Raw genomic sequence first — 11,158 nt, forward strand, 5'->3', positions numbered from 1 at the left:
TGTAGATAGTAGTATTTTAGCCTACGTCTTCGTAGACAGTAGGCTACACCATTAGGCTATCTTGAGAATAAGACTTCACAGCTGCTAACGATCATCCTCCACAACCACGAGGATAGGTAGGCTAAACGGTCGTTCGTCGCCTTTTTGCTTCTTATTATGACCGCCGCGCAGCGAAGCGGCGGTCATATAGGTTTAGTCAGATTTTTTTTTTTTTTTCTTTTTTTTTTTTTCTTTTTCGCATGCCCAAATTTCCGTCAATGATTCCCGGGACACTGAAAGACCGGGGTACACGAAACTTGGTGGACATGTAACCCCACATGGATAGCATGGAACCATTGTTTTTCGTTTTGATCTGTAGCCCCCCCCCCCCGCTGAATTGGACCCCCGAAAGGAGGGTAGGGCAGACACAGTTTTCTGTGAATATCTCGAAAACCATAGGGTTTAGGAGGACCATTTTTTTTTGTATGTTGATCTCAAGGGGCCATGTCAACCCATTCCATAACCACTCATTTCATGTATAGCGCCACCTAGTTGAACACAAAAAAAGTAAAAATGAGGTGTTAATTGAAGGTATCTGTGACCTAACATAGTCAAAACTGCACGAAATTGGAAGTGTAGGATCATTATGACACCCTCTGTATGCACGCCAAGTTTTTTGGAATTCCGTTCATGGGGGGCCACACAATAAATTAATTTATGTTACTATACACCAACGGGCCTCTAGGTGGCCGGAGACAGTTTTCTGTGAATATCTCGAGAACCGTAGGGCCTAGGAGGTCCACCTTTTTTTATGTATGTTGGTCTTAAGGGGGCATGTCAACCCATCCCATTACCACTTATTTCATGTATAGCGCCACCTAGTTAAAAATGAAAAAGCAAAAAAATAGGTGTTTTCATCACAATATCTCTGGCTGACAAGATCAAAACTGCACGAAATTAAAAGTGTAGGATCATTATGACACCCTCCGAATGCATGCCAAGTTTTGTGTACTTTCGTTCATGGGGGGCCTTACAATAAAATAATTTATGTGTACATTTAGGGACGTACACCAACAAGGATTCCCGGGACACTGAAAGACCGGGGTACACAAAACTTGGTGGGCATGTACCCCCACATGGATAGCATGGAACCGTCATTTTTCGTTTTGATCTGTAGCCCCCCCGCTGGACTGGACCCCCCGAAAGGAGGGTAGGGCAGACACTGTGTTCTCTGTGAATATCTTGAGAACTGTAGGGCCTAGACCATTTTTTTCCGTATGTTTGCCTCCAGGGGTCATGTTAACCCATTTCATGTGCACACATGTGCACAAACAGATACACACACACACACACACATTTACAGTAATCATACGTATGACACATACTCACACAGTAGACATATGTACGCTTGCATGCACAGGCACATACGCAGGCACACACACAAGCACGCACACACACACACACCCACACACATAACATAACACAAACAATCAAGAATTTCTCAGAATTATGAACAGGCAAGATGGAGGTGGGGTTGTATAAAATGAATTTTACATGTGAAATCTATTAACTAATCATGTTTTGGTACTTGTTGTCTAGCAGATACCAGTGAGAATTGAGTGTGGATAATGCAATTTAGTGAGACAGTTAGAATCATATAGGCCTTTCAGCGTGATTTCTTTTTGTGGAAAAAATGTGCTGGACTGGGCGGCGGTCATATTTTGTACCGCTCTGCGGTACATGTAGTTGATGAAGAACCCAGCTTTCTAAGAACATTTTTTTTCTGAGGTAACTTGTGACCATCTTTGGCTCGGCCAGTAGGGTTGCTTTTTACTACCGTGGAGTCTGGGTAGTACTTGGGGTAGGACGCCAAGTCAGCCATATCTGCCTTTTTCCCCCATCGAGAAACAGTCATGAAAGGAGTTCGACCTCTGAATCATCTCTCTGTAAGTTTTCCTACTCTTGATAATATTTCATTTAAATCCCTCTGTTCTTTCTGTGTATATGATAGCTTTTGGTCAACTGTCAATCTCTAAAATATTAAGACGCTGATATAGTAGCTTCTAGCTAGCTAACAAAAGTGAATCGGTTGTTAACGCAAGGACTCCCACTTACAGTCAGATTAGATTTTGCAATAACGTGTTTCAGGTATGGCTGTATGACTAAAGTTTTACATCTATTTTCAGTTCTGCTGTGAGCTTACATTTTGTGAAATAGTGCTTGCTTACTCCCAAAGTCCTGATATGATGTTGACATTTAGCAAACGTGCTAGCAAGGTTTGATTGAGGTGTTCATAGACATAGCAAGCAACAACGTTAGCATAGCCAGCTAACGTTTTAGTGGTAGCCTACTGAAGGTCATTGTATTGATATGGAGATAGATATTTCATCATACAAATAAACTTCACTATAATCTCCCACTTCTCTCTGAGAGTCGATCTATCGGTGTAGGTCTTGAGAGATACAACCACAAGGTAACCGTAGAAAGCCGAACAGAAAAGACGTCCTCTGGCTAATGCTGTTAGTTAGCGCTGTTTTGGCAGCACTCACGTTAGCCTAGTTGATGCAAGCACCGGACTTCCAGAGTCGACTTTTCTCTACCACTCTGAAGACCCAGGTTAACGTCATCTTGGTACTTGTAAAGTTAACCTGTAATCTCACCGAGACATAGATCAGTGTTCGTTACTGTTCAGATGTTATGTAACGTTACCCTCATGAAGGGATGCTTTGACATACGGGCATGTGATTTTTATTCCCTGCTGTGCCGTCGGTTTAGCTTGACCGCTGGAAAGGGTTTCAGATTTGGGTTAGGCTATAGAATGACCAGGGAGTTACCAGTTTAGAGAGGTAAAAGAACGTGCATTTCTTATCCTTATGTCTGTGTTTAATTCTCTCCCCCTGCCATTTCCTCTCTCTCCCTGACAGTCAACACAAGGTACTGTATTGGGTCATGTTAGGTTGTATGCCGACCCGTTCGGGTCACTATCCCAGGTCGTATGAATTCACACTACTGAAGCTATAGATAGCCACTCTATCTGGTGTCCCGTTTCACTTAGTTTTGTCCCTGTGCCTAAACCTTGAGTACTGTATTCACCCACCCCTGAGACCTCCTTCGGAGTTTAAGGATTCCCTCTGGATTTTTGAGGTTAGCTTTTTGTTCCTCCATCCTCACAGAGACGATGTTATGCAGCTGCCAGAAGGAGCTCGCTGGCCGAACCTTTACCTGTGGACCGCCGCAATGCCCCTGTCAAGCCAGTCTTCCAGCCACAGGATATCCAGGTTGGCTCCTGCACACCTGAATTCCTTTTCCAATTTAAGGCTTTACTTAGACCTATAACTACGATGGTTCCATTGGCTTTCCTATTGAATATGGTTTGGCATGGAACTATTTCAGACTGTGCTGAGCAAAATTCCATGGTTGTCTTTGCATTCTGTTTCCTCAGGTATCCAAACTGCCCAGTGGCCTGCTGATTGCTTCCTTAGAAAACTATTCTCCCATTTCCAAAATCGGTGTGTTTGTGAATGCTGGCAGCCGCTATGAGACACCAGACATTGTTGGGCTTACACATGTGCTGCGATTAGCAGGAAACCTGGTAAGATCACAGCATAGCATATGATGCCATATTCCAATGCACTGATTACATACAGAAGCACTGATTGACGGTTGTTCGTGGTTTACAGACCACAAAAGGCGCATCTGCGTTAAAGATCTGTCGGAGTATAGAGGCCGTGGGAGGCTCTCTCAGGTCAGTTTGCTATCAACTATACTCATATGACCTTTTGCCACAGGGCCTCTGCTGACTTTTGAGCTAGTCCCATTCTTAAGACAACTCTATTTATTATTTATATCTCACAGTGTGACATCATCCAGGGAACACATGGCTTACTCTGCAGAATGTCTGAGAGATGACTTGTAAGTCTGTCAATTCTTTTCTATTTCCTGGTGTATGTAAATAGTAGGGAACAAATTTCACAGGCTGTGTTTTAAAACAAGATGTTTTGATAATGCGTAGTAATCGTTGCCATGTTTTTTTGTGAAAAACATCCACTTAAATCAGTGAGTGCACAAGGTAATAATGTACCAGCATTATAATTGTTTGCAAAACAAAATTGTGACCATTTTCTCTCATCTGTTGCCCTGATATTTCTGACAGTGACACAGTCATGGAGTACTTGATCAACGTGATCACTGCCCCTGAGTTTAGACCATGGGAATTGTCAGACCTCATCCCAAGAATCAAGGTTGACATAGCCATGGCTAAGGAGTGTCCACAAATCGGTAAGTCTGTCAACAGTTCAAACCAGTGACATGGTTGTACTTTTCCCCCCTTGATGTTGGAGTTCATACATGCTCAGAATCTCAACATCTTCCCCCCTAAACACTTATAAGACATCATGTCTTGTTCAATATGTTGTAGGTGTTGTGGAGAAGTTGCATGAAGCTGCATACAAAAATGGCCTTTCCAACTCGTTGTATTGCCCAGACTTCAATGTGGGCAAAATCAGGTCTGACCAGGTAAAGGACATGTTTCACCAAAAAATTGAGAGCAGGTTTGCACTGCACTACATACAGTACTGGTAAATATTAGACACTGGGTTTTTCAGAACACAGTACAGACACACTGATAGTGTCAGAATAATGTTACAGTCTCTGATCTGAAGTTCTAGTGCCCATTTCTAAATGTATTTTAACTTAATTATTTGTGTTAATTTTCTAATTAGCTGCAGTCTTTTGTGGAGAATAATTACACCAGTGCAAGAATGACCGTTGTTGGACTTGGTGAGTAACAGTTGAGTTTGTGATATGTTGTACTTGTAGGTTAGCCATGTCACTGTTGTGCCCTGGCTTGATTATTGTTAATGTGCTTTTTTTACACAGGTGTAAAGCATTCCGTGCTGAAGCAGATGGGAGAGCAGTACCTGAACGTCCATCCTGGAGCTGGTGTACCTGGGGCCAAAGCTGTGTACCGTGGAGGTAGGAGAATTGGGAACACCTGAACAAATGCAAGGAGTACTGTTTATTTCACTTGCTGCAGCTTCAAGGTGCCATCCTTGATAATCCTATTACAACATCACAAAGTGAAACTTTCCTGACATTCCTCTGGCTCTCTGGCCAGTGTGTCCAATTAAAAATATATTGTTTGTGCACAATCCAGGATCTGTAAATTTTAAAACAATCAAAGTGACTATTCCAATGATTTTAACTCATTGATTCAGGAACAGGGAAGTGAGGGCTGTAATTCGATTGGCTGTTGAGAAGGGCAGCACGGTTTGGGGAAAATATCTAATTGTTTTTTTTTCTGACAGATATTGCAATTGCGATTTGAGATATGATTTTTGAATGTCAATTAATTGATTCAGCTCAATACTATTCCAAATTTCTCTTTGATTTGTGCCACCCCTGATTGGTGAGTGCACCCGGTGCACAAGAAGCACAGCACCCATGACCAACTGTGAAGCTCACCAATCAGAATTGCTGTGCCCCTCACACACTATGCTCACCCACTAACCAGAAGCGGTATAGTCAGTGATGATGAAATTAATATAAAAGTCAGAAATGTGACAAAATTAACATGAGCATGATTGTGATTGTGCATGATTATTTGTAGATTTTGCAATTGGGTAATTGTGTTGGTTTATATTGCAATAATTGTGCAGCCCTGCTGTTGAGCTCAAATTTCAACAGCCTTTGGCCAGAATTGATGCCATTATTACTGTAGTCTCACTCATGAGGCTTAGAGTGCTCTCTTTAAGACACACATTTTTACAGGTATTTTGACTCTTGGATTAGAATCCAAGAGCCCCAATTTCACGCTAATATGCAGAGTTGAGCCAGGGCTGGGCCAGAACAGGGCTGTTGCTATAGAGTGATTGTGGTGCAATATATACTTTTGCATAAGTTGTCTTGGCAACACATTTTATTCACCATATGGATAAAACTAATTCATGTGTTTCATTCAGACCCATTACCACAAAAAATTAAGCACCTACCAGTAGTTGTGTAGTCTGCGATAACAAACATTTGTGAAAGAAGATCCCATTGTATTCAAGCATGGTACGGTCATAGGGTGCACCATACAAGATCCATAAAGACATGGTTGGCTGAGTTGAGTGGGAAAGAACTTCATGGGCCCACACAGCCCTGACTTCAACCCCATTAAACACCTTTGGGATGAACTCAATGAATGAATCAATTCCGCAAAACATACTCCAAAACCTTCCTAGGAGTTTGAAAGCTGTTGTAGTTTTCTAGTGCCTAAAGATGAGGAATGGAACATCATAAATGTTCCTGTAGGTGTAAGGGCCAGGTGTCCCAATACTTTTGTCCAGTAGGTAAGAGCGAAATATTTAGTAGGTTACAAAACATATAAAGCATATTTTAGTATATTTATTTTGTTAATATCGATTTAGTTTATTTGGCTTATTCCCATCCGCATATTTTGATATTTTCATCTACCAGACAACTATCCGTGCCATGGCTAAAAGCCGGCATATTGCCAGTTGATGTAAACCCTAAGATGAATATGGTGTATATGGATGTGTAAGCTGACTGGCGACTCTTCCCTGGCAGGTGAGATGCGGCTGCAGAGTGCTGATGGGCTGGTGCATGCTCTAGTGGCCAGTGAGTTAGCAGTGACTGGCTCTGTGGAGGCTAACGCCTTCAGTGTGCTGCAGAGGGCTTTGGGAGCTGGCCCTCATGTCAAGAGAGGAGCCAACATCTGCAGCAAACTCTGCCAGGGCATCGCCAAGGCCACCACACAACCATTTGATGTAAGTAGATGTGTAGGCATTCAGCTGCTATGATTTTTATTTACCAATGATTAAACATCTACACATATCGTTTATTTTTTGAGATAGGAAATAACATTTAGAAAGATGATGTTGTGGTAGTGATGATGGATGATCTCTCTTGTAGGCCACAGCCTTCAGTGCCACATACTCAGACTCCGGACTCTTTGGGGTTTACACTATCTCACAATATGATGCTGCTGGAGATGTGAGTACTGCTCAGTAACTGTGCAGAAGCTATTACATGTGGTCAGTATGCTCATCCAGATATAGACAGTAGGCAGTCAGTACTTGAAAGACTGACATCAGCTGGCTTAGCCCAAGGGTGGAGCAACTCTAGAGGGGCTATTCCACTGCAGGAACTGGGGGGTTCTCCCATCTTTATGCGTGTGCCCACCGGCGGAACTGCCACAGTATGATCACTTTCAGGAACTTTAACAGGGTGAAGTAAGTCCCTGCTCTAGGGGGGACTGTTATTATATGAAACCATATTTGGTTTCTGTTCTGTTTTCTGTGACTGTTCTGTTTTTAGTCTTTTATTCTTTTTATGTCTTTTATTTTTTATTCTTATATGTTAAGTGAGTGTTGTACTTTGAGAGCTAAGATTAACCGGAGTCAAATTCCTCATTTGTTTATGCAAACCTGGACAATAAAACTGATTCTAATTCGGATTCTGATATGGACACTAGGTTAGAAAACTCAGTAAAGATCAGAAACTAGTAAAGACACTTGCTCGTGCACAAAAAAGGGCACTATGTGTTTTTCCCACTTATTCATCCAGAGCAACTTTACAGATTGGAGAACATAGCCATGTCCTCACATATCTCCCTTATGTGGCCCCTTCAGGTGATCAGAGCTGCTTTGGCTCAGGTGGCTGCTATTGCGGATGGAGGACTTTCCGCGGAGGACCTGGCCAGGGCAAAGTAAGACCACAGCTGAGCTCACCCACATAAACATGACTGTACATTTGTGTGGTGAGAACATCAGGCCTCATGTCAACACAGAATGCTAGTTGACATACTCAAGTTGAGATCTTCAGAGAAGGCAAGCGATATCTAACTTTGAGAATGGTTTATATGCGCCCCAGCTGTGGCGCAACTAGCACACGCAAAGTAAAAAGAAATCGCTATTTCTATACCACTAACAAGGCTCAAAATATGTGACAATTCAGCTCACGTTGCACGACGCTGGACTGGAGTAACCATAGACAGTCTATGGGAGCAACGCTAGCTGAACTGTCACGTGACTGTTTTCCCAAGATGGCGCCCGCTTGTATACTGTGAACGGTACTGTTTCTAAACAATCTTTTCGATAAACTGTCTGTACACTTACAAACTTCTCAATGCTTCGGTTTACATGTAGGGCCCCTCATTATGTTACCGTGGAAGTGTGGTGCTATTTTGAGCCTTGTTAGTGGTATAGAAATAGCGATTTCTTTTTACTTTGCGTGTGCCCCGAAGACTAGCGTTAAACGCCAATTAGCGGTTTGTGGTAAAACTGGTCACGTTCGATTAGCATGAAAACATATCCCAGAGAACGGACGAACTTGGTACACATGTGATATTAACCCCTACACTGTAGGTTCATTTTGCGCCGGAATTGTCCTTTAAACACATCTGCAACAAAAAGTACCAACATCCTCCTTAAAGCGGCACTAAAGAAGATTTGCTCTTGCAATAATAAACAAACTAAATCTTTTGCTACAAAGTATGAACATAACTCCATTTTAATTTCGGAGGAGGGGCGGCAGTGTTTGTTGCTAGGTCTGTAATCGCCTATAGAGGGCCACTAAGACAATGGCAGAAGTGGCGTTTGTCATGTTATGAGCCATCAAAATGATTTTGGAAATGATATGGTAAAAAAAACTAAACTAAAGGGTGCCTTTTAAGAATGTGTTCTCCCACAGCAGAGCCTCAGATTTGTTTTTGTTTTTTCTCTCCTACAGGAACCAGGTGAAGGCAGAGTACCTCATGTCCTTAGAGACCACAGAAGGCCTCCTGGAGGAGGTGGCAGCACAGGTATTTAGCAGTGGAGCCTATAGCAAACCTGAGGCAGTGCTCCAGGCTATCGACACTGTAACCTCCAGTGATGTTACAAACGTGAGTGTTCCCACCATACACACATTTATCATAGACAGGATTAATTGGATTTACCATGCCAACTTTGGTTGTGGACTGGAAGTTATGCCCCAATCAAGTCAGAGCCTGACTCTTGATAAATAAAACAGAATTGTTCATTTATGGGCTGCCTAGGTCTGGAAACCTGGTTCAGTGAGATGAGAATGAGCCATTCAGAACTTCTTGGCCTTCATGATGTCAAGAAGGGAAGCTTGTTGAATAAAGTTGAAGTTAACATTGACTGATATTTAGCAGATGCTTTTGTCCGAAGCGACACAGAGGAAGCGACACAGACCCAGTCAATCGATTCGTAGTCAGTGACGTTATCGCTGCTCCACCTGCTAAACCGCTAAATAAAACCACCTACATTTTGTCGATCTGGACCAAGTCTCCACTAACACCTGAAGAATGAAAGAGCGAAAGTTAGCTTTTCATCCTGCAAACATGTCAAAGCAAAGCTATCGTGCAATATGCTCATATTTGTAAAGGAACAGACACACAAACAAGGTGCTCTGAACAGAGTTCTTCAGACAGGGTTGATAACTTTGTGGTGATGCTTCTTCCTTTTGGTATTTTGACCAAAGTTTGACACAGGTGTTTTAGTAAGACCTCAAGAAACTACATCAAATTGTGGGAAAACGGGTAAAATAATGTGACTTTTAACGTTATTTGTGAAATTTCTATTATCACTCACTTTCCACTTAAAACGCATTGATTGTGTAGATGAAATATTCAGTGAAACAAATATGCCCCATGTGTTTTGATTGAACAATGTTTAGTTACTGGTTTTATTGTACTTATTCCTGCAGGCTGCAAAGAAGTTTGTGTCCGGCAAGAAAACAATGGTCAGCAGTGGACATCTGGTGAACACACCATTTGTGGACGAGTTGTGAGGGGGAGAAGAGGAGGGGGGTCACCTGTATTTAATTATTAAACAAAGGCAGTTGTTGCCTTGCTGCAGAAAGAAATGCAAGAGAAATGGTCCTAAAAAACATAACGACTACCAACTGCATTTGACAATGTTTGTCACCAGCTACTCCTAGTTTTTGTTCATCAGTTTCAGTGTGCACAAGCACCAAATAAAGGGACACGTCTATTTCACTGTATATTTGATGTAAATTCATTAAATGGTTTATGAATCAATTCTCCCAGAATATGTTGTTGTCTGTAATATAATGCTGTTAAATGGAAACATACAATAACTCAGATCTCTGGGAAGGGCAATGTAGAGTGATGACAATAGCACATTTTAAGGAAATGTCACGGTTGTGTAGCTGTTATGTGATTTCATGAAAATGCATCTGAATTTAATTCTGCTCCTTTGGAGAAATTATGAACGATGTGATCCTTTAGAAATAGTATGAAGTTCATGTGTAACAATAGGCTGCTTACAGATATAGGGATGTAAAGTACTTCCAAGCATGTCCATGTGGTATTTGGAAATCCAACGTTTTACTATCTAGCAGTTTAGCCATCTGACTGTTAAGTGGTTTTTCAAAACTATTTTGAATTGGATCACCCTGATCCAGGTACAAACTTTTCAGTATTACATAATCTGGATTATCAATGCCACTAAATTAGACTTCATATCACAATTTAGCCAAGTGGTCATGCAAGGTACAGTTAGAATAATCCATTGTGTTGTTTTAGTTGTGTTATCTATTCCAAGTGAGAAAAAAGCACAATAAAACATAAACATCCCCTTCCTTTGTCAGTTTCTTATAAACAGTCAGACCCCTCTCTAATCCACAACAAATAAATAATATTTACTACTGTAACAGTTAACAAAAGTGCTTAGGCTATACATGACTAATATATTATTTGACCAACGTTAATGTTTTTTGTGCCTGAAATCCACTTCGAATCAATCCTTCAGATAGGATCAGGATAAACCACATTGTTTTTTTATCAAAGTAATCCCAAATGACTGCACACTTTTCAGAAGTTGTGCTTTTTGTGTGTTGAGGGGGACAGGGTGGCACTGATGGTTAATTAAGTATCCTCTCTTAATGAATCTGTTTTGTGAAAGAAAAAAAGTATACGATTTGTAAACAAGAAAAAAGTTATGCTACAGTTGGTTTCTGTGACCCTAGTGGCAAAGCGCAAAATAACGGGATAGCCGTATGCAAGCAGAACTTCTCCGCGGAAAAGAAGAAAGGAAGATGAAGACACGTAGGCTACATGACCGAACATAAAGGTATGTAAGGTATAATTTCACGTTTTGTGGGGCTGTTTTGGGGACAATCTGACATCAAATGGGTTAAGTAAAGGAAT

General features: G+C 41.5%; 1 protein-coding gene across 1 annotated transcript; it reads left to right on the forward strand.

The window, feature by feature from the left end:
- The first annotated feature begins 1,774 nt into the window (after positions 1-1,774).
- LOC121705512 (cytochrome b-c1 complex subunit 2, mitochondrial) lies at positions 1,775-10,583 on the forward strand. Its single transcript, XM_042086522.1, has 14 exons — positions 1,775-1,925; positions 3,153-3,257; positions 3,422-3,571; positions 3,660-3,724; positions 3,835-3,891; positions 4,133-4,257; positions 4,397-4,494; positions 4,701-4,758; positions 4,858-4,953; positions 6,550-6,749; positions 6,895-6,975; positions 7,614-7,690; positions 8,713-8,866; positions 9,694-10,583. The coding sequence occupies exons 1-14, from the start codon at positions 1,893-1,895 to the stop codon at positions 9,775-9,777; spliced, it is 1,383 nt and encodes a 460-aa protein (XP_041942456.1). The 5' UTR covers positions 1,775-1,892; the 3' UTR covers positions 9,778-10,583.
- The last annotated feature ends 575 nt before the right edge of the window (positions 10,584-11,158 follow it).

This window comes from Alosa sapidissima, chromosome 3 (assembly GCF_018492685.1).
Source record: "Alosa sapidissima isolate fAloSap1 chromosome 3, fAloSap1.pri, whole genome shotgun sequence".
In the NCBI taxonomy this organism is placed as follows: Eukaryota; Metazoa; Chordata; class Actinopteri; order Clupeiformes; family Clupeidae; genus Alosa; species Alosa sapidissima.

What these genes read in the sequence shown, in the direction of transcription:
- LOC121705512 (XM_042086522.1), top strand. Translation starts at nt 1,893, where the DNA reads ATGAAAGGAGTTCGACCTCTGAATCATCTCTCT. An exon ending in AATATGATGCTGCTGGAGAT is followed by an intron (nt 6,976 to 7,613) that starts GTGAGTACTGCT and finishes TGGCCCCTTCAG; the next exon opens with GTGATCAGAGCTGCTTTGGC. An exon ending in CCTCCAGTGATGTTACAAAC is followed by an intron (nt 8,867 to 9,693) that starts GTGAGTGTTCCC and finishes TTATTCCTGCAG; the next exon opens with GCTGCAAAGAAGTTTGTGTC.